This window comes from Chiroxiphia lanceolata, chromosome 18 (genome assembly GCF_009829145.1).
Source record: "Chiroxiphia lanceolata isolate bChiLan1 chromosome 18, bChiLan1.pri, whole genome shotgun sequence".
In the NCBI taxonomy this organism is placed as follows: domain Eukaryota; kingdom Metazoa; phylum Chordata; class Aves; order Passeriformes; family Pipridae; genus Chiroxiphia; species Chiroxiphia lanceolata.
The window spans coordinates 9,382,617-9,404,347 of record NC_045654.1 but is presented as its reverse complement, the minus strand read 5'-3'; the positions used below and the strand labels follow the sequence as shown (position 1 = coordinate 9,404,347).

Genomic DNA, 21,731 nt, shown 5'->3' with positions numbered 1-21,731 from the left:
TGTCGGTGACACCGGTGCTGGCAGCAGTCCTAAGTAAGCAGCTCCAGGAGTGCAGGGCTGATGTCATCTCTAGTGCCTGCTGCTTTGAAACCACAAACTGAGTAACTCTGCAGGTGAATCTTGGAATGCCCCGAGGCAGCTGGATAGTTTAGATGTCTTTTCTTGAGTGTCAGGAAGCCTCCTGATGCAGGGCAGTTTTGGCCAGCATGGGAATGTGGTATTGTTTCAGACAAATAGCTGAACCCACCTTTGGATTGCTCCCAGAGCTGCCCAATTCTCTAAACTATGGTAAGGGGAGGATCTCAGTGTTTCCACTGGCTCTGCTCAGCTGCTTTGCCTCACCTGTTCTGTTGCTGACAGTCTCCTGCAGCAGGGCTCTGCAGCGGTGTGGTTTGGAGAAGTGTGGTTGCATTACATGGTCTGAGCTCCTCCGGCATCCTTGGGCTGATGATTTTTCTAACCAGCAGTAGGAGGTTAAAATGCAATAAATATCTGCCTGGAAACAGGGTGAGAAATAGCTTAGCTGTAGGCCACGTTGAGAAAATTGGTTATTGTGTCAGAGGAAGCTGTCAGGTGAGTTTTGGGAGAGGTGAGATGTGTCAGCCTGTTGTGTTTTGTCCTCTTTTTCCTGTGCCTCGCTGTTTTCATTGGGTAGAGGGAAGCTGCTCAGCCCTGCTGTCTGTCTCACCCCTTTATAACCCATGCAGTCTGAGTCTGACAGAATCCATCAGCATATTCCCAAGCCTTTTGATCTGCCTTTTCCCTTTCCAGATCAAAATGTGTGAGACCTGCCAGAACGCCGAGCACAACAAGAACGTGTCGCGGAAAGCGCGGCCCGTCAGGGTGGAAGCTCCCTGGGAAGTGCTGGGATTAGACATTCACGGTGAGTGTGTGGCTGGCGGGCTCTCCAGGGCTCCAGGAGCGTGGCAGACCTGCTGCCACACGAAGGGAGTGAGAGCTGCCTGTGGGGAAGTGCCAAGGAGGCCAGGGTGCAACCTGATCCCTGTGCTTGGCTCGGCTCCCTCACCACACACAATGGGAGCTGTGGGCGTGTGTTACTTCCCAGAACTGAAGCTCTGATGGGTGTGTTTTTGCTGACAAAGGTCACCCAAATGTTCTGGCCAGATGACATTGCAGAAGGGAGTTGTGGTGGGTTTTGCAGCAGCGGTTTTGCTGGGCTGGGTTTTTGACTGTGCCCATTTGGGTGATATTACGGCATCACATTGATTTTTTGGGTGGTTGTTTGCGCAGGTCCTTTTCCCGAGACGAGTCAGAGCAACACACACGTCCTCCTTGTGACTGACTACTTCACCAAGTGGGTGGAGGCTGCTCCTCTGCAGAAGAAAGATCCCTTATCCGTGGCTAAAGCCCTGGCTGCCATTTTTTACAGGTGGGCTCCTCTGTTGTTGGTTACATTGCACTTCTGCAGTGAGATGGGGAGCACTGGGATCTGTGTTGAAAAAATACTCAGTGTCCTCAAGATGTTTCCCCACGAGAGCAGGAACTCCCCCTTCTACAGGACAGACCCTGCAGTGCCTCTCAGTTGCTCTTTATAGAAGAGCCTGTTATCTTCGTTACAGAGAGGGGAGAAAGAGGCAGAAGTGGCTCTCCGAGTAGCCCCGAGGCCAAGAGAGCTGTGCCCCAGTTCTCTGCAGGAGCTTTAAAGCCATTCCCTCATCCCTCCTGGAAAGTGTTCATTTTGCATTCACACGGCACATGCCACCATGTGACATTGTCCTTGTGGAAAACTCATGGGGCCAGTGGAGATTTGCATTCAGAGCAAGAAACTTCTCTTGCTTCTCCTGCTGCCCTATTATTCAGAGGCAAACAGGCTTGGCTGGTTTGGAACAGATGGAGCCAGCAGACCCCTCTCTGATCGTGGGGAAGTGGAGTCACACCAGCCTCATTAGCACCAGCCCCACTGGAGGGTCTCTGTCCCTTTCATATCCCGTTTGCATCCATGAAGAGCAAAATCCTCTGGCTCTGCCTCAGCTGATGGAATAAAACCAATTGTGTGTCCTCTTCTTGTTCAGGTTTGGTGCATCCAAGAACATTTACACCAGTCAGAGCTGGGACTTCTGTGAGGAGGTAGGTCAGGGGCTGAGTGGTTCAGGGAGAAGCCACGTGACCTGCAGCAGGTTTTTTGGGCAGCAGGTCCTGAAGGCAGAGTTGCAGTGTGCCATGTAGTGGGGGTGAGGAGCTGATGGTGCCTTATCCCTGCCCCAGCCCTGTTGGGAGTGGTAGGTGATTTGCCAGGGGATTTTCACCCTGGCAGAGATTTAAGGCAGTGGTTCTGTGGTGCAAGTCCTCCAGCCTCTCTGCTGAGAAGGAAAGGTCCTGTGAGACCATATGCATGAAATCCTGCCCTACCTGGGGATTAACCCAGCTTTACAGTGCTGTGGAAAGCTTCAGGTGTAGAAACAGTCATTGCAAAACCTTTTCTCCGGCTCTAACTTTTCTGGAGAGCTGTTTGTGCTGCGCAGCATCCCCTGGCATGGGGAGGGGGCCGTGGGGGCTGTGGAGGCTGCTGTGGTGCTGAGGTGCCGTGTTCTCCGGCGGGCCTGGCCCTGCCTTTGCAGGTCAGCCGGCAGCTGTGCGAGCGCTGGAACATCTCACAGGTCCTCACCCCTGCAGACCCCACTGACAGCCTGGATGACCCCAGTGCTGAGGTGCTCAGGTCCTCCATCTGCAGTATGGTGAATGAGAAGCCCAGCGAGTGGGATGCCCACCTGGACCCCGTGCTCTTCCATTTCCGCACCTCTGTCAACTCGGCCACCAAGTACAGCCCCTTCTTCCTCATGTTCAACAGATACGTGTGCCTGTCCTCAGAGGTAACTGCTCGGCCCAGGAGAATCTGGCAGGAGGTTTGTCACTGGTGTGGTTACAGAGTAACACCCAAATCTGTACCTTGCAGGTGGATTTTGTCAAGGACTCTAAAGAGCAGGGGTCTGGTAAAGCCGACGGCCTCCCGCCCTTCACAGCCACGGTGCAGGAGCAGCAGAACATGGTGAAAGAAATTGTAAGTTTTGTGGTGCCTTGAAATCATTTTGCAGCCAAGTCCAGGGCAGGCCTGAGAGGAGAGGTGGCAGGTGGCACCTCGATGTGGTCCAAGGGCAGCAGGAGCAGAGCTGGACCTTCTGAGGCAGCACCACAGGGAAGCTGGTGGTGTTGCTGCTTAGAGGTGGGTGATGAAAGACGAGGGACTGGCTTTCCCCATCAGGCTGGTGAGAGCTGTGTTCCAGCCTGCCCAGCTCTCTGCCTTGTAATCTGCATCTCAAATCAGCCAAGGGAGTCCCTCCTCAGGCAGGGACAAGGAGCCTTCAGGGACACGCTGTGTAATTACAAAGGTTAAAAGAAACCCTGCCTCAAAATGGGAGGAGTTTGGGGCTGCCATGAGGACTAGTGGCCCAGTGGGCAAGGAGAAACAAGGTCACCATTCGCTTCCTAACTGTCTCTGACATGCTGAGTGACCTTGGACAGCTTGTTTAGTCTCCCTGTTTCTTGGTTTCCAAACTTAAAAAATTACCTCAGTGTCCCCTGTAAAGGGCTTGGTGAGCTGTGTGCCAGAAAATCACAGGCAGGGCTCAAGTGCTCTGTTTGTTCAGTCATTTCTTACACTCAGGCAGGGTTATGTGGTTCTCTGTGAATCATGTGGACTGTGATTCTTCTTGCCAGGGAATAACAGGAGTAATATGGGGCAGGAGGGAGGAGGCCTGGGAGCTGAATATGTGGGATCCATTCCCAGCTGATCCCTTTGGCAGCTCAGGCTCACTAGCTTGGCTCCCTTGTGAAATGAAGATGCACATTGTGGCACAGGGCAGGGAGAGCTCTGTCCTGTCCATGAGGGAACTGTTGGGGGTCAGTGACTCACCTGCAGCCAGGCCGGGATTGGGGCTGTCACTAACGGAAGGTGATAAAGTTCCCTGTGGCTCTGAGGCACTCCAGCCTAGATCCCCTTCTGCCCTCTACTGATGGAAAACTAGCGGCTCCCCTGAGCACTGCCGTGGAATTGCAACTGTTTAACTTGAGGTCTCCTGCTGGTTTGGGGTGGATGAGAACAAGTCTGGAAAGCCGTTGCTCAGTCCCTCCCTTGCCCCTGGGTGTATCCAACTGCGGCACAGCCTCAGCTCACCCAGCAGAGCTCTGCACCTGCTCTCACTCACTTTGAGCATCTCTGATGAGGAGAGACTGTGGGAACTGGTTAGTCTAGAGAAGAGAGGACTGAGTGGAGATCTCATCAATCCAAGCAAACATCTCCAAGGGGTGTCAGAGGATGATGCCAGACTTTTTCAGTGGTGCCAGTGACAGGAAAATGAGCAGTGGCCATAAACTAAAACATAAGTTTCACCTCAACTTGAGAAAGACCTTTCCATGGAGGGTGGCAGAGCACTGGAAGTAACTGGGGAGGTCATGGAGTCTCCCTCTCTGGAGACATCCCACACCCACCTGGACACGTCCCTGTGTCACCTGCTCCAGGTGACCCTGCCTTGGCAGGGGGGTTGGACTGGATGATCTCCAGAGGTCCCTTCCAACTCTGCGATTCTTTTGTTCACCAAGCTGTGTGAGACAGAGTTGAGCTGATTTTGGGTGACACCTCAAAGCCCAACCCGTGCAATCCTCTTTCCAGGTGATTGCCAACATGACCACGGCCTACAACCGGGAGCGGAAGAGCATAAAGAGGAAGAGCCGGGGCCTGCCCTCTCTTGCCTTCAAAGTGGAGGAGAACATGTTTGGGGGCAGCGCTGCCAGCTCCCTGAAGAAGCTGAAGAAGGGCCAGTTTGTGTCGTTCCAGATCGAGACAGTCCTGCCCCCCGAGCAGAGCTTGTCCAGCGGGAAGAAAACCAGTTAGTCCCAGGGGCTCTTTGGGGGTCCTGCGGCGCCGGGGACAGCACGGACTGTCCCCGGGTTTGTGGCTGCCTGGGAGTGCAGGGTGCAGACATGCCTGCTCTGTCCTGGGAGAGAGGAAGGGGAAGGTTCAGACAAGGGTGTCTGTTCGGTCCCTTCCCGAGGTTTGCCCTTGGGCCATCCCTCCGACCGAGGGAGGTGGCACCATCCTTGTTTAGGTTTGGCAGGGAGAGACTCAGTCCTGCCAAAAAGCTCCACCTTGACTGTGGCTTGGAAGTTGCCCTTTGGGAGTAATTGCACCAAAGCCTGGGAGTGATCTGGGTGCACATGGGAAGAGAATCAGAAACCAGACCCAGCTTAGCCACGGACAATGTTTCCTAGAGCTTAAAAGTGTCATCCCCACTGTCAGCCTGAGCTGGAAGAGTCACTCCAGGTCTGACTGAGTTCCCAGTGGATGTGGGAAGGGCATGAAGTGAGCTTTTTTTTTTTTAGTTTTAAGCACTTATTAGTAGAAATAAAACCAACAGTAAAAAGTGATATTTATATTTTTGGTTATCCAGGCAGGTTTCCTTTGTAACCTCTCCAGAAACAGAGTGAACTCCAGGAATCCTGAAGTCTGTTCTGTGCTAGTGAAGGTTATAGGGGTGTTTTTAAGCCCAGCACTCCAAAAACACAAGGAAAGTTTGGGATAATGACACCACCCTGCCCCTCTGTCACCTATATAGCCCACCTGGATGCACAGTTGCTGCCCAGGGAGGAGCACTTCCATCCTTCCAGAGCTATAGTGGGAGATGAAGGGGAAAAATAATTTACAAGCTGGATTTCTTGGTTTTAATTGTGAAATAATTTATAAACTGGATTTCTTGAAACTGGATCCCTCTGTGTTAGGGGTTAATTAAACCCCTGTCAAGCCCCTATTTAGGGGTTAATTAAACCCCTGATGAGCCTCTATTTAAGGGTTAATTAACCCCCTGTCGAGCCCCTATTTAAGAATTAATTTAAAACATGATCTTGACCCTTTGTCCTGGTTGCTTTTAAAGCCAGGTCTTGTGTTGTATTTTCCCCTCTCTGCTGCAGAAATGAGATAAAACCAATAAAATCATATAAAAATTTTAAAACGTATATACTTTTGGGGAGGGGAAAAAAAAGCCCTTCTCTGGAGGTGGGGGGAATTCTGGGGTTGCCCTTGTTGCGTCGGGGCAAGGTTTACCGTGCAGGGCGGTAGTGGGGGGACCCGATCCCCCAATTTTGGGGCTCTCCCTGCTCGGTGGATCCGTGGGCGGGGCCGGGGCCGCGCCGCAGAAGGGGGCGGGGCCTCGTGGGCGCGGCCACCGCCAAGGCCACGCCCCCCACCGACCTTGTTCCCGGGACGCGGCGCCGCCGGGTCCGACCGAGCTGATCCCACTGATCCCGCTGATCCCGCCACCGGTAAGACCCGTCCGGCCGCGCCGGGGCTGAGCTGCCCCTGCGCTGCAAAGGGGGGAGCTGTCTGTGTCTGTCCGTGGGATGGCGGGCGCGGCCCTTCCCGGGCGTGTCCCCCCTTTCCCGTGGGAGCATCTCCTGCGGGGGGAAGCCGGGGTGCGGCCGGGGACCTTGGCCGGCTCCAGCTCGGGATCTTGGGACGCAGCTGCGGGTGGTGGAGAGCTGCGGTGGCCTCCTCCTCCTCTTCCTCCTCCTCCTCCTGCTCCAGCGGGCCGGATCCGCGCAGCTTTGCAGCGAATGGCAGCAGCGAGCACCCTGGGAAGCGTGTCCTGCTCCTCCCTGGCATCGCTGCTCTGCTTCCCCTCCATCCTTCCTTCCCTACCCACCCCACAAACCCCCGTGCTTTCCCCAGATTGCAGCCTCTGCCGCGTTTTCCTCCACTCTTTAGCTTTTCATCCCACTTGCCCGCCCACCGAGCCACTCTCAGCCAAGGGCGCTGCTCGTCCAGCGCCAAGGGCTGCCCTTCTCCCCGAGGTTTGGTTTTTGGGGGGCTGCGGTCACACAGGGCAGAGCGTGGCCGGCACATGGCACCCCCTGTACCGCGCCTTCCGCACTGTGCACCGTCATGAGCTGCTTACCCAGCACAAATCTGAGGATCAGGTACCTCCCTCGTGCCAACGCGTGGCACCTCTGGGCATGGCACCGGAGCAGGTGAGACGCTCCCTGCTCTTAGAGGGCTTAGAGCAAGTCGAGCTTTTCGCTCTTTGCCGTGTCCGTTCAGGCCCTGCCCCACTATCGCTGCTGCTGGACAGACCCCCCGGGCGGCAGCAAAGGCAGCATCCAGCCCCAGAGCCTTCCTCTCCCTCAGGATGCAGCTGTGGAATTCCAACCCCTTTTTAATTTCCTCTTGGGATTTTTGTTGTGTCACTGAACTGCACGCGGACTCTACAGTGGGTTTCATGGGCTACCCTGAGTTAATATCCAAAGGGGGCTGGGGACTAGAAGGTGTGACAAGCTGCTGTACCTGTGGTTTATTCAGGTTTTGATCAGGGGAATCCATTACAAAGCTGAGCTGCTCTTCCTTCTGCTTTCCTGCGGTTTTGATTGCTCAATTTCAGCTTTGTCCCGGGAAGGGTGGGGAGGGACTCTGGGATTGTGAATATCCGAGTTTAACACCTACCCAGCTCCATAGCTCAGAACACGTGGGTTGCACAGATGGCATGGCAGCACCCCACTGCTGGGGACCGCCCGGCTGGCCCTGCAGCACAGGGACAAAGATTCCCACTGAGAAGTGCAGATTTCTGCTTTGGGATTCAGGATGGGTAAAGGCATCTGGGAGGGAAGTTTGCCTTGGTTTGTACTGCTAACTTTATGAAATACCTTGGAGCGTCTGCAGCAGGGGAGGGGAGGAAGGAACAGATTAGAGATGTCTGGGGTCAAGATGGGCGGGCGGGGAGCTGGCACGGTTGTCCCCCCATCCTGCTGCCCTTTCCTCATCACCTCTCTGGGGTGAATAACGACCCCATCCCACTATTCTCTCCCCGCAGCGGAGGCCGACATGCCCACATCCTTCCCGTGCTAGGGCTGCCCCCCACCTGGGTGCTCCCCGCTGTCCCAGTGCCAAGGATGCGCGCCTGGAAGGCGGTGGCCAGCACGCTGGCGCTCAGCGGGGCCGATGTGGTGGTCACCACCCTGCTCTACACCCACGGCCAGGGAGGCCGGAACGTCCTGCAGGACCTGCGACACTTCAACATCTTCAACTCGCTGCTGGACATCTGGGGGGGCTGCCTGTACCGCAGCTGTGTGCTCCTGGGGGCCGCCATCGGCGTGGCCACCAACACTGCCTATGGCCCCCGGCGCCTCAAGGCATCGCGGACCTTCATCGCCGTTGTCTGCCTCCTCATGGGCATCTACATGATGGTGAAGCTGCTGCTCTACTCAGAGGTGCGGAAGACCATCCGGGACCCCTGGTTCTGGGGGCTCTTTGCCTGGACCTACGTGGCGCTGGCGGCCACCTTCGGGCTGTGGCAGCTGTTGGCCTGTGTCACCTCGTCCCGCGAGGCACTGGGGCCTGGCTCCGAGTCCCGCGCCGAGGTGGAGGAGAGCTGTGATGGGGGCGTCCCGAGGGACAAGCGGGAGGAGGCAGCCGGTCCCACCATCCATAAGCTGCTGTCCTACACCAAGCCGGATGCCTTCTTCCTGGGTGTCGCCTCCTTCTTCCTCGTCGTGGCTGCACTGGGTGAGTGAAGGGACCCAGGGGGGCCACGGTGTGCTCCCATGCTCACCAGGAGGGAAGGAACCATGGTGCTGTGTCTTGGAAGCACCCCAGGATTGCTTTTTTGGGGCTGCTGGGTGGCACATCCTACACGGGCTGGATAAAATATGCAGTGGGGCAAAAAAAATGCTATAGGGGATAAAATACACTGAGAGTGCAACATCCTCACGTGCCATTAAGGGCTGCACCTCCTGAGACATCTCATGTGATGACTGATATCTCCATCGTGGGGATGGGGTTGTCAGAGTTGGGAATACAGGTCCTCTGCCAGTACTGTGCTGCAGTGGGGCTGAATCTCCATGTCCTGTTCTTGTCTGGCAGGAGAGACCTTCCTGCCCTACTACACGGGGCTGGCCATCGACGGCATCGTGGTGCAGAAGAGCATGGACCGGTTCTCCACGGCAGTGCTGGTCATGTCGCTGCTCGCCATAGGAAGGTAATCGCAGGGGCTGGGTCAGACCATGACAAGGAGGAGTTTGGGGTTTTCCCACAGGAGCTTGTGGTGGTGGTGGGCACAGGCAGCCACTCCACCACGCTGCTACCAGACCCCAGGGGTGCACTTCGATGTGTCTGCACTGTCACGGGGCAGAGAGGCCATGGTGACAGTCACAAGGCCTTTGTGTAGCTCTTCCTGCCCATCTGCTGGTGGTGGGGGAGCAGGAACAGACAGAGAGAACAGGGAATGAATTCCCTGGGTGTAAGAGTAGAAGACCCCTCTGTAAGATTTTACTGTGAGAAGATTAGGGTTTTTTGCTTAAGAAAGCTTTCCTGCCTGGAAGAGGCATCTTTCCCTTGAGGCAGTTTTAGCTGTTTTCTCCTCCTGCATTCCAGAGAAATTCTCTCTGGTATGAGAAAAAGATAAGTCTTTGCAGACATGTGTGAAGGCCCCACAGAGGGGGGGCCAGGGATGGTAAAAGCCCTGAGAAGAACAGGGGTCGTGTCTTTCCCCAGGACCCGGTGTTTGAAACACCATTAAGATTAACATTCTGTAAGTCCAGTGTTCTCCACTTTGGAAATAAATTTTTCTACAGTCCTTCCACTACCTGGCATTTCGGGGGTACCTGTGTGTTATCTCACTTCATGCTGGGGAATGCTGTCCTGGCAGCGCTGTGTTCCCTCCCAAAGCTCGTCACTCCCAGGGTTAGGACCAGCCATCACTGTGCTGGTGGCACCCAGGAGGGGTGTGGGCTGGTTTAGCTGTGGCTTCCCCAGGTGCCAAGTGGTGCCAGCACAGCACTGCCCAAGCCCTTGGCCCGGCGTGGGGGTGTGTGTGTTGCTGAGAGCGGTCTCGTGTCCACTGGTCTATAACGTTTCTTATCTGCAATTAGCTCATTTGCCGCAGGTATCCGGGGCGGCGTTTTCACGCTCATATTTGCAAGGCTGAACATCCGCCTTCGCAACTGCCTCTTCAGGTCGCTGGTGTCTCAGGAGATGAGTTTCTTTGATGAGAATCGCACAGGTTGGTTCCTCTCTCCCCCCTGGATTTCTTCTAACCCCTCTAGCCCATCCCGGAATTTTTGCCCTTGTCTTGCCCAACCCGCGCGCAGCAGATCATGGGCAGCCAGAGACAGCACCTGAGTGCTTGTGTTTAGAAATAGAGGCAGAAAGCTCTTCCCTTTTGGTTGCTTCCCACTGTGGGGCTGGGACAGGATTGCCCAGCACCCTGAGAATGTCCCATTGCCACGATCAGCCTGACATCCAGCAGTCCTGGGGCTGATGTGCCCATCTCCAGTCATCCCCAAAACACCTACTTTCCTCCTCCTGTACTTCAGTCAGTGTCTCCTAGTCAGCCACTCTCCAGCTCTGGTCCAGGCACCAAAAACCTTGGATGTGTGAAGCTTGCTGGGTATTCTTGTTGCTTTCCCTGCTCGAAGTTCAGTGCTGTCCCAGGCCATGCCACTCTGGTGTGGTCCCAGCCCACTGTAACTTTCACACATTTAATTTTGTCTCAGCGGTATTTTTAGTTTTGAGGCTGTTGCCATATTTAGCAGTGGCTGCAAAGTGCTTTGGTAGCTGAGGACAGCAGAGATGTTATTGTAAGTGGGATATGGGTAACACATACCTGGACTTACACAAAAGCATGGGAATTCAGCTGAACTCAAACACAGGCCAAGTATTTAGGAACTCAGGCTGGCTGTAACACTCAGCTCCACCAAAGGGCATCACCAGAGCTTCACCCCTTAGTAGCTGGACCCATGTCCTCAGGTCTCTTGGGTCAGCTCCAGGCTGTGGGGCACATGGCTAAACCCAAACAGCCATCTCCAAAGCCCCATCATGCTCCACAGGGCACCCTGAGCCTGGCCCTGGCTGGTCCTGCCAAGAGGGCAGGATGACCTGCTGCCCATCTGCCTGCCCACAGGGTGCTCTCCAGCACAGGGTGCTGCCAAAGTCCCCGTTGCTGTCCTGCAGCCATCCTTGGTGACCCAGGGATGTGCCTTCAGGTGCATTTCCTGTCCCTTGTGCATGCAGCTCCTGTGTTCTGCTTCGCATCCACAGCGCTGGAGGGTTGCTCCCCTTCCGTGCCACCCTTCAGACCCCCAGTGAGGGGCTGGTTGAATGGGGAGCTCCATCTGGCCCCTGGCAGGGGACATGGGACACGGTGAGGCAGTGACCTGCTGTGGTGACACGTCCCCTCTCTCCCCTTTCCCCAACCCCTTGCTGCTGCAGGGGATGTCATCTCCCGCCTGACCTCGGACACGACCATCGTGAGCGACTTGGTCTCCCAGAACATCAACATCTTCCTCCGCAACGTGGTGAAGGCCACAGGGGTGATCTTCTTCATGTTCAGCCTCTCCTGGAAGCTCTCACTTGTCACCTTCATGGGCTTCCCCATCATCATGCTGGTGTCTGATGTCTATGGGAAGTACTACCAGGTAGGCAGGAGCAGCTGGCATTGCCATGGTGTGTCACAACGCTGGGCTGTTCTCTGCTGTGAGGCCGTCATGGAGTCTGTGGGTGGATGTGGAGCTGGTGGGAGTGATGCTGGAGTGCTTTGCTGCCAGCAGTGGGAGCAGGAAGGCAGCATTAAATCTGTGTGGGCAGACAGGCTCTTACCTTGCTTCGTGCTCAGGAGTGGAAGTATCTCAGATCCAACAGGAGAGGGTGCTTGGCTGTGGGATGTCCTGTGTGCACCTGCCTATCCTCATGCAACCTCTCCTTTCTTTTTGGAGTGACTTGGCAGGAGTTAACGCAGTGTTGAGCTCCCTCTCTCTGCCTGGGACTGGTGCGGGCCAAAGACTGTCCCTCTTGGCCAATGCCACATCCCATGGACCATGTGAGTCCTGCACTGCTGCTCCCTGTGTCAGCTGTCAGTGCTTTCCACTGTGCACAGGTACTGCCAAAACAGAGTCCTCAGGTACTGCCTCACCCAGGCATGGCCCCTTCCGTGGGACTGGCACTCATGGGAGGAGTGGATATGAGGTCTCTAGACCTGTCCCTGACTTGGAAACTCCTTGGAAATGTTCCCGGGCCAGGGCCCTTCAGGACACTGGGAGCAGCAGCTCTGCCAGGCTTCCCAAGTGGCCCTGGACATGGCACTTTACCTCTCGCAGCCCAGATGCCTTGGGGAGAGCACAACGAATCTGCTCTCCTCCTGACACATTCCAGGTTGTCCTGAAGTGTGGGATATATCCCAGTGCTCAGCCTTCTTGCCCATGGCCTTGAAAAATGTCACCGTGCTGCCTTTTCCCGAGCCCAGCAGAGCCTGGGGCAAGCAGGGAGATTTGCCATGGGCATCCTGGCACCTGCTGAGCTCCCTCTGCCTCCCCTTGCTCCCTGCAGAAGCTCTCCAAAGATGTGCAGAGTGCCCTGGCCAAGGCCAACAACACGGCCGAGGAGACCATCTCTGCCATGAAGACCGTCCGCAGTTTCGCCAACGAGGAGACGGAGGCGAACGTGTACTGGCAGAAGCTGCAGCAGGTTTACAAGCTCAACAAGAGGGAGGCCTTGGCTTACACCTACTACGTCTGGTCCAGCGGGGTAGGTATTCCCTACACGGGGCTTGGGATGGGCAGGAGAGTTGCTTCAGATCCCAAAATGCACGTGGCACGTGCACGTGGTTCTCCTCAGCTTTCAGGGATCCACCTCCAGCGATCCTCTGTCTCTCTGTTATTATTATTTTCACACATCAAAAAATTATATCCCCTTCCACCTCGGGGCAGCATTGTGTCGTTCCACCGACCTGCCTGTTTTCTCCTGGAAATGGGAATATAATTGATAAAGTGCTCAAGGTCGTGGAAAAGCCCGTGGCTCGTGGTGCTGCATTGCGTTCCTGTGCCAGCTCATCCCCGGGGCTCCGGCTGGGAACAGCCGCCGCGTTGGTTGAGCTCCTGCTCGGGATCGGAGCTTCTCCGCGTGTGGGTGGTGGCAGGGGGAGGCTGCTGGGCTTTGGCTTTGGGCTTTTTTTTTCCCTGCAAAATGCTTTTTCACCATTCAAGACCAGATGGTTTGGGACTTCTCCTGCACTGGCTGTTAACTAAGGCTGTGCAAAATCCCCGTGTGAGGCTGCCCTTATCTCTGCACGTTCAAGGATGGAAGTAGTCTCTGGTGATGGGTTTGTGAGTTATGGTGCTCTCGTGCAGCTGTGGGAGGCTTTATGGCTTCCCAAGTCTGGAAGAAAAATTGGAGCATTATTGGCATTGTTTCTGGGCTCCAAGTGAAGCCAGAGCGTGAACTGGGTCAGCACAGGTCCTGACAAGGCTAAGAAGGCAAAACCCTTCAAAAACTGCTGCAGCAGGGCTCACGTAGAAAGAAGCTGATGGATTTAGCACAGCCCTGGTAAAGTCTTTCTTGGAGGGAACACAGGATCCTAAGGTCACCTCATGGAGAAAGGAATTTTTTTCCCCAGTATTTTTATCTGTGTGAATTTACAACCTGTGCTGCAAATGTCACACAGGGCACCAGGGCATCGCTGCTTTTCGGAGCGCCCAGGCAGATGGAACAAAACCAGCTGAATAAAAGCAGGGGCTGGTATTTGTCATATGAGAGCTCATCTGTCTCCCTTCTAGAGTAGGTGGAACCCCCCCCACTGATTTCAGACGAGAGCTGAGGTTATCCTTCAGGGACTTGTACACACAAGGAGGATATTCTGCATTAACTCTTGGCTTGATTTTGTGTTCTAAATTAAAGTGTGTCATGCTCATATGAGAGAAGGTTTATTTTAGCGGTGAGGTGAGTGCATTCCTTGGATAATTTGAGCGTTGATTATTATCCTTGAGGACCTTAGTCCAAGAGAGAAGTTCATGAGTTACTCTGTTTTTTCAGATAAATTCTCCCTCCTTGGCTATTATCCCTCTGGACTTCTGTTTTGTTGAAAGATGCCAGCCTAGCTCCCTAAATCAGCCCATGTACTTGAGTTGTTTCTCCCTTCTCATATCCATACTCACTGCTTAGGGTTGTCAGCTGTGCTGTCAGGGATCCTCAGCTCAGGGCTCAAAGAATAAATGTTAGCATGTGAATCGTGGGCTGTTGTGTGAGTAATTACAAACACACCAATATATCAGTTGTCCCTGCTGATTTGGGGGTGTTTTCTTGCTTTCAGCTGACCCTCCTGGTGGTCCAGGTCAGCATCCTTTACTACGGCGGGCACCTTGTGATCTCGGGGCAAATGACAAGTGGAAACCTGATATCCTTCATCATTTACGAGTTTGTCTTGGGAGATTGCATGGAGGTGAGTCTGTTTTATCACAGAATCATGGAATGGTTTGGGTTGTAAGGGACCCTAAAGCTCATCTAATTACAAACTCCCTGCCACAGGCAGGGACACCTTCTACTATCCCAGGTTGCTCCAAACCCTGTCCAACCTGGCCTTGAACACTTCAAGGGATGGGGCAGCCACAGTTTCTCTGGGCAACCTGTGCCAGGGCCTTACCACCCTCTGGGCTACTCCATGTCAAGCTGATGTTTGTCTCAGAAGGTCCCAGGGCAGTTGCAGGTCTAGATCCAGACCCGTGACACATTTCCTTGGTGCTCTGGCATCACCAGAGTGGGGATTCTCCCCTCTGCTCCCCATTCCTCTCCTGCTGTGGCCTTACAACCTTAATGTTCCTGAAGCAGCTCGTCCCCCAAAAGGGCAGCTGGGACCAGAGGGGTCAGGCTGGCCCTGCTGAAGGGCAGAGTCCTGGCTGCCTCCCAAGCCCATTTCCTGGCATGAAGGATGCAGGGATTACAAAGCTGCCTGTTATATTTCAGGCTTCATTAAAAACTTAATTATATTACTTTTTTTTTTCCTGTCCCTGGAATAGGCTGCAAGCTGCTGCGTTGGCAGAGCTTTAGCAAGATGGGACTGTGGGTGGGATGGTAGAGCCCACCCAGGGCTGCCTTCCCCTCACAGAAGCATAAGCTTGGCTAATCCAGGCAGAAATGATCCAGTCGAGGTTTCCTCACAGCCAAGAGTGGTTTTGGTGGTGCTTCAGCCTCTGTGTAGGGGCAGAACAAAGCTGGAGGCAGCTCACCCAGCTCTCACCATCTGTTTGGATGCCTGCAGGCTCTGGAGGTGCTGTCAGGCTGTGGCTTTGGTGTGGATTTCATTTGGTCTGGGTTTTTTTTCCCCCTCCTGAGGGGAGGGGCAGTTGCAGTACAAACTGTTCTGCAGCTCTGGGTTTAATATTGAAATTTCCAATGTGGGGTTTATTCCAGGGAAGCCAGTGTCAGCATGCAGAAGTTGTAGTTGGGAGACGGTGATGGTGAATCCCCTAGGACCATATTCCAGCCTTATCAGCTGCCAGGCACTTATCTGGAAGCACCCAGCCTGGAGCTGCTCTGCACTTGAGACATGTGTGCTGGGGAAGGAGCAGGCCCCTCTGGGGGCTGGTCTGTGAACTCTGTTCAGCCATTGCACTGGGGAGCTGCTGGTCTTGAGCAAAGAGAGATGAGGGGAGGATTTTGTTGAAGTTTGGGTCATGTATCTCCCAGCACACGTCTTCTCTTCCCAACCCATGTGTTTCCTTCTTCTGTTACCCTCCCAGTGTGCCCATGCAGAAAACCCCCTTGGATGTCCTTTTCCCTGGATTGCCCTATATCCCCTCCGTATCCTGCAGAGGGGGAAGAGTTTTCTTTTGCTATGTCTGATGACTGTAGTCAATGTGAGGTGAGAGACGACTTGGGAACGCTTCAGCCTTTCTCCTTACCAGTAGCACTGACTGACTTCTCCATCCCATGGGTCTCACTGCTGCCCCTTCCCTTCCAGTCCATCGGCTCCGTGTACAGCGGGCTGATGCAGGGGGTGGGAGCTGCTGAGAAGGTGTTTGAGTTCATCGACCGCAAGCCCACGATGGTGCACGACGGGTCCCTGGCCCCGGATCACGTGGATGGCAAGGTGGAGTTCAGGAACGTGACGTTTTCCTACCGCACTCGCTCCGCCACGCAGGTCCTCCAGGTGAGCCCCGCGGGCGCCGCGCGCTCCCACCACGTGCTGCTTCTCCACCACGGCCATAACTGATCCCCAGCCCTTGGGAAGTGTCAGCTGCCTGATGGAGATACGTCAAGGCAGGCTCAACACATGCTGGAAAACAGCTTAAAAGGAACAGCGGGTGTTTTGGGCCGGCCTTCCTTACAAGGAATGAGATTTATCAATAAAGCCCTTGTTCCCCGCTCAGGCATTAAACATGTCAGCGTGGTACAGGGCTCTGTGCCAAGCTGCCTCGGACTGTTTCCGTGGGAGAGGAGCTGGGATCATGGGAAGGGGGAGGCAGCAAAGAGGTTAGTTTGCTTTGCAGTTTTTAGAGGACCTGCTACATCAGCAGGCGAATTTGATGCAATTTGGAGGCTTTTTGCTTCCTCAGAGCCAGGAGAAATGGCTGATGTGGCACATCACCAAGGTAGAGGGTCACCGTGGCCAGATTTTGGCTACTTTTCTAGTGTAGTGCCCAAACTGCTGCCCCAGGAGCCTGGGAAGAGCCCAGACCTGAGCACGCTCTCCCATCCATGTTGCAGAACGTGTCCTTCACCCTCCACCCCGGCAAAGTGACGGCACTGGTGGGTCCTTCGGGGAGTGGGAAGAGCTCCTGTGTCAACATCCTGGAGAACTTCTACCCTCTGCAAGACGGGCAGGTGCTGCTGGACGGGCGTCCCATTAACATGTACGATCACAAGTACCTGCACTCCGTGGTACGAGCGACTGATACGTGTATTTTAGCTACACCCGTGCTCAGAGGGGATGGATGGCAGTGCTGCATGTTGCTTTGGATTTGATCTGGCAACTTCTGAAGTGTCCAGAAAGCTGGAGGCTGGAGGTGGTCCAGGAAGCGAATTCAGATAATTTGTGGGGGTGGAAGCAAAAGGGATGGAGTGGTTTCATGGGGAGGGGGAAGCCTTCCAGAAACAGAACAAAAAACATGGTTTATTTTATATTTTTTGGCCGACGCAGTAGAAATATGTTTTTGGTTGTTGGATTAATTATCATCTAAATTGGGTTTGGGAAAAGAGTTTTTGCATTCCTCCAGCGCTTTCTACCTTTAAGATCTTAAAGTAATTCTCAGCTCATGGGGAGTTAAACCTCTTGGGATCCTGGCAGCAGCTGGAGCACCAGAGGGGCTGGGTGGTTTGCCTTGGAGAGGGGTCCGGGCCCCTCAGCTCTGGCCTGTGTGTCAGCACAGATCAGCCTTCATCTCTGCAAGTAACTGCCTCCTTTGTTTGCCCCCAGAGCAAATGGTCTCACCAGTCAGCAGGAAAACCTGAAAACAATTGATCAGAGACAGGCTGGAAAGCCAAAGTCAGTGTGACTAATTTACATTCCCTGCCCGTACAGAGGGAAAATCAAAAGACAAGCTAATCTTTCAGTTTGGAAAGCCTGGTGTGGTGTTAGGGGCTTGGGGAGAAGTCAATTAAAATATGACCGTGTCCCCCTGGCTCTTTTCCTGCCCAGTTCTGAGCAATAGTTTGGAGGGTTTGATTTATTCCAATATCAAGGGTTTGCTAAAGCAGATTGAATATGAGAGTGAGCTGCAATGGCTGTAAGGCAGGACAGGGAGGCTGTTGCTAAGCAATTAATGAATTGCAGCAGTTATGTCCCCAACTTGCTAATTTGGGATTAAAAAATTCAAGAGGGCTCATTCACGTGGCCCAAGTGGGATTAATGGCCTGCAAGAGCCTGGGAGTGGATCTCTCCAGCCTGATTTGTCCCAGGAACTGGTTTTCCATTTTGGAAAGAGCAAACAGTGACAGGAAGGACAGGTCTGGATGAAAAACACAGCAGGGTCTTGAAGGGGGAAGCCCATCCCAAATGCCAACGTACCACCATTGCACAAAGTTTCTTCCCTGCAAAATGGATTCCCAGCAGGTGATGCAAACTGGGCACCCCATCATTAGCATCCTCACATTGAGGCACTTCTGTATCTTGGATAATGGCTCTTCTATATCTTTATCTTGGTCCTTACTCAAGAGGGAGAAATGCTGATGCCGCGCAGTGCGTCTCCTGCTCCTGACGCCCTGCTCTTCCCTTCCTTTCTGCAGATCTCCCTGGTGAGCCAGGAGCCCGTGCTGTTTGCCCGCTCCATTGCAGATAATATTTCATATGGCTTAACTTCAGCCTCCTTCGAGTCAGTGGTTCAGGCTGCCCAGAAGGCCAACGCACACACCTTCATCACGGAGCTCCAGGACGGCTACCACACAGGTACCAAAGTCATCACAGCTCCATCCCGACACTGTGCCTGGCAGCTGAACTTGGTTTTTGTTTTGACCCCTTCTTCTCTCTCTTGACCCAACAGAGGCAGGTGAGAAAGGGGCTCAGCTGTCAGGTGGCCAGAAGCAGAGAGTGGCAATTGCCAGGGCCTTGATCCGAGCCCCTCCCATCCTAATCCTGGATGAAGCCACGAGCGCGCTGGATGCAGAGAGCGAACACGCGGTGAGTGGGTGACTGGGATGTTTGGGCCAAAGAGACAGTCTGGATTTGGAGGAAAGACTGTAGCTTCAATTTCCAGCCTGTGGACAAGCTTAGTCTTGATGTGGTGCAGTCAGAGGGTTGAGTAAGATGCTAATTCCTTAGCAGGAATTTGCTTCCAACATTGTTGTAGTCACCAAGAAGGGAATAATCTCATGCTCACAGCAGCCAATGCCTGACAAACTTGATGAGATACAGGGTTCTCTGCTGATTTTTTTAAATGTGGAAAGTGTTAATTGGCATACAGAGACTCTGTGCAGCCTTTTAGGACAGGATACAGAGGAAGACCCCAAAAAATTATGCTGTAGCAAGGAGAGTAGGACTCCCTGAGCTCAAATCCCAGCCGAGACACCAAGGAAGCCACATGTACAGGAAAGGCCCCAAGCTTCCTATGAGCTGGGCTGGTTTATCCGGCTGGGATGTGACAACCAAACAGCTCCACCAGCAGCAGTTTGGCCTCACTGATGTAATGACACAAGGGAAGGCCTGTTCAAGGCTGGGGTTTAAGGATGTGTCTCCTGGTCCTGGAGGATAAGTGCTGCTGACCCATGGTGTGGGGCAGCAGTAGCATCTGACCTGGAGCAGACGTATGTGGTGTCTGATGCCAGCCCAGGGCTGGTTTTTGGCTACCCAGGGGTGTCAATGTGACATGTGCCTAGTACCAACCTGCCTGCCTTTAGACTTCAGTGCCTTTGTATGTAAGCTGGAAAAGAACTCTCTTGCTTCGCCTTGATATGCTGAGGAAATAGCCTCACTTTTCTCAACAGCTGCATTTACCGGGGATCAGCTTCCTGCAGTCCATGCCAGCACCACATGGCCTCCAAATCTGGGGCCCAGTTCTAACAAGGACCCAGCTGGCAGGATCAGACCTGTGTGCACAGCACACACAGCTGGCGGGACTGACATGGCCTTTTGGGCTGCAGCCGGGAGCTGGGATGGACACGCTGGTTCTGGCAGTGCTGCAGGGAGCTCTGTGTCCTCTGCGTCGTCGCAGAGCAAACCTCCTGTCCAGAGGTTTCTGCACACAGACCACAAAGCTGCTGTTCTCCCGCAGCAGAGCCAGTGCTGCTCAGCCACTAACGCCTTTTCTCCCCACAGATTCAGCAGGCGATTTACGGCGACTTGCAGAACCACACGGTGCTTGTCATCGCTCACAGGCTGAGCACTGTGGAGAGGGCACACAACATCATTGTGCTGGACAAGGGCCGCGTGGTGCAGCAGGGCTCGCACAAGGAGCTGATGGAAGAAGGAGGCCTTTATTCCAAGCTGGTCCAGAGACAGATCCTGGGGCTGGAGGGGGGCGGCACGGACAGTCGCCAGCCTGCAGCCCGGGGGGATTCTTCCAAGGAGGAAGAGTTCAGGATAGACCATTCCCTGCCGGCCGTGGCACAGGACGATTACAACAGCACGGCCCACAAGTGAGGGGCCGGAGGCTCGGACGCTCCCTGGACGCTGAGACTGAGGCGGTTGGTGCCCTGCAGAACACACCGTGCCCTCACCCCGCGTGTCACACACCCAAACACACACCACAGACCCAGACACACACCATAGAGCTTCCTGCAGCGCAGTCTGTGCCAGCTGGGAAAACAGGGAAAACCCGAGGGAGCTGGGTCTTTAGCAATTCCCAGCAATTTCTACTGGGTTTCTTTTCTTACTACCAGTAATTCCTCTTGACCGGGACTTTTCTCCCATTGATATGCATGTGTAACTGCTATTAACTGTAATGGATGTTAAATGCATGCGTGGAGGGGAAGGTTGGAAACCCCTTCAGGAATTTCAGGGGGTGGCTTTTGTGGCTGGATAGAAAAAACGGTGACTGTAAAACAAGGTCCTGCTCCTGCTATCAATCTATGGGGCTAATCCAAAGTTGGCTGAAGTCTTCAGGGAGTTCCCTTTGGCTTTGGCAAAAACTGGATCACTCCCATGGAGCTGAATGCCGGGAGAGTTTTGCACTGAGTGCCTGCAGGCTCAGGCTCCCAACCATTGCTGCTGAGCTTGTATCATGTATTATCCATCCTTGCTGGGACAAGCCAGGGGACTGGAGGCAGATATTACTTTCAGATTTGCTCTTGGTGCTTGGTGGGTGTTTGTTTTTAAGGATGAAACATTTTACCATAACTGGGTTAGGTTTTGGGGTTTGGGGTTTTTTGGTTTGATTTGTTTGTTGTTTTTTAATGTAATTTGTATGCACTGTGCAATGTCTGTCTGGCTCCAGCATCCACTGAAAATTGGTCTGTTATCTCAGAATTTTTTTTAACTCACAACCCCGGTGCTGGTTTGAGAAAAACACTGCTGAAGACAGGCATAAAACACTAAAAGACAGCACTTTATAAATCCCACCAAAGCTTTGTTCAGCTTCAGGCCGTGCTAGCGACTTCACTGCATGGGAAATCGGTACAGTCACTTTCCTTGAAGTCCAACTTCAGCTGCCTGAACTTTATAATGTGTTTCTTTGACTATAATTTATTTTACTATGAGGGATAGAAAGAAATGTGTTACTCCTAGCCCTTTGGGGTAATGGCTCTGGCTTTGTAGTGTTGCCCTGCTATAGACTGGTGAAAAATCCTATGCAGCCAGGTAGATACTGTTGAAAAAAATAGCATTTCTAGGGGAACACTGACTTCAGACTCTGCATAGTTAAGAAATTCTCTCAAGCACTTTAGCTCTCATGTTTTCTGATACTTGAATGCTGCTGCATTTTCATTTTCAGCAGGTTTGCATTTTTGTTATTGGCGATGTTTTGTTTTCATTTAGTGATGTTTTACAAACTCTAAATTTAGTGTCCTTGAGGAGGGATGCTCAAAGAATAAAATACTACCTCTGCCACTCAACATCGAGCTCCTGTAGTGGGGGTGTTTTTTTGTATTCTGGATTTTCAAGGTGATGTTCATCTGAGACCACGGCTGAATGCAGGTGCACCCCACACGTGTTCTGGCTCCCTTGCAGGGAATGACAAGAGGAACCTGCAGAGAACAAGGTATGTAAAAGACTTCAGTATCTGATAATGACTGTGAGCCCAGCAGTTGGTATAACCCATTGAATAACTCGTTTTCATCCCAGATCCCCTTCGGAGTCAGTCTCACATGGAAGGACAGGCAGTCTAACCCGTTCTCAAAGCACAGCACTTCATGACTGGAATCTTTTCAGCTGCTTGCTTTTGTGATATGATAAAAATCTGTGCCTCAGAAGAAGAACAAGATGTCTTTTTATCTTCCCTCCCTCTGCTTAAGAAATCTCTGTGCCACTCTGAACTCCTCAATTCACCCCTTCAGTAAATGGCTATGTGTTCCTGCTTGATGAAAATTTGTGCTG

General features: G+C 53.4%; 1 protein-coding gene across 1 annotated transcript; it reads left to right on the top strand.

The window, feature by feature from the left end:
* The first annotated feature begins 6,197 nt into the window (after positions 1 to 6,197).
* Positions 6,198 to 21,256, top strand: ABCB9 (ATP binding cassette subfamily B member 9). Its single transcript, XM_032706198.1, has 12 exons — positions 6,198 to 6,273; positions 7,815 to 8,506; positions 8,864 to 8,978; positions 9,871 to 10,001; positions 11,210 to 11,415; positions 12,323 to 12,520; positions 14,082 to 14,210; positions 15,729 to 15,917; positions 16,475 to 16,648; positions 17,993 to 18,152; positions 18,247 to 18,383; positions 19,518 to 21,256. Exons 2-12 carry the CDS (start codon positions 7,894 to 7,896, stop codon positions 19,839 to 19,841), a joined length of 2,376 nt encoding a protein of 791 aa, XP_032562089.1. The 5' UTR covers positions 6,198 to 6,273; positions 7,815 to 7,893; the 3' UTR covers positions 19,842 to 21,256.
* Positions 21,257 to 21,731: the final 475 nt, after the last annotated feature.

Bases quoted from the DNA above. Each gene is read 5' to 3' on its own strand.
- ABCB9 (XM_032706198.1), top strand. From the start codon at position 7,894: ATGCGCGCCTGGAAGGCGGTGGCCAGCACGCTGGCGCTCAGCGGGGCC. The intron at 10,002-11,209 runs GTTGGTTCCTCT...TTGCTGCTGCAG, and splicing joins CTTTGATGAGAATCGCACAG to GGGATGTCATCTCCCGCCTG. The intron at 18,153-18,246 runs GTACCAAAGTCA...TTGACCCAACAG, and splicing joins CCAGGACGGCTACCACACAG to AGGCAGGTGAGAAAGGGGCT.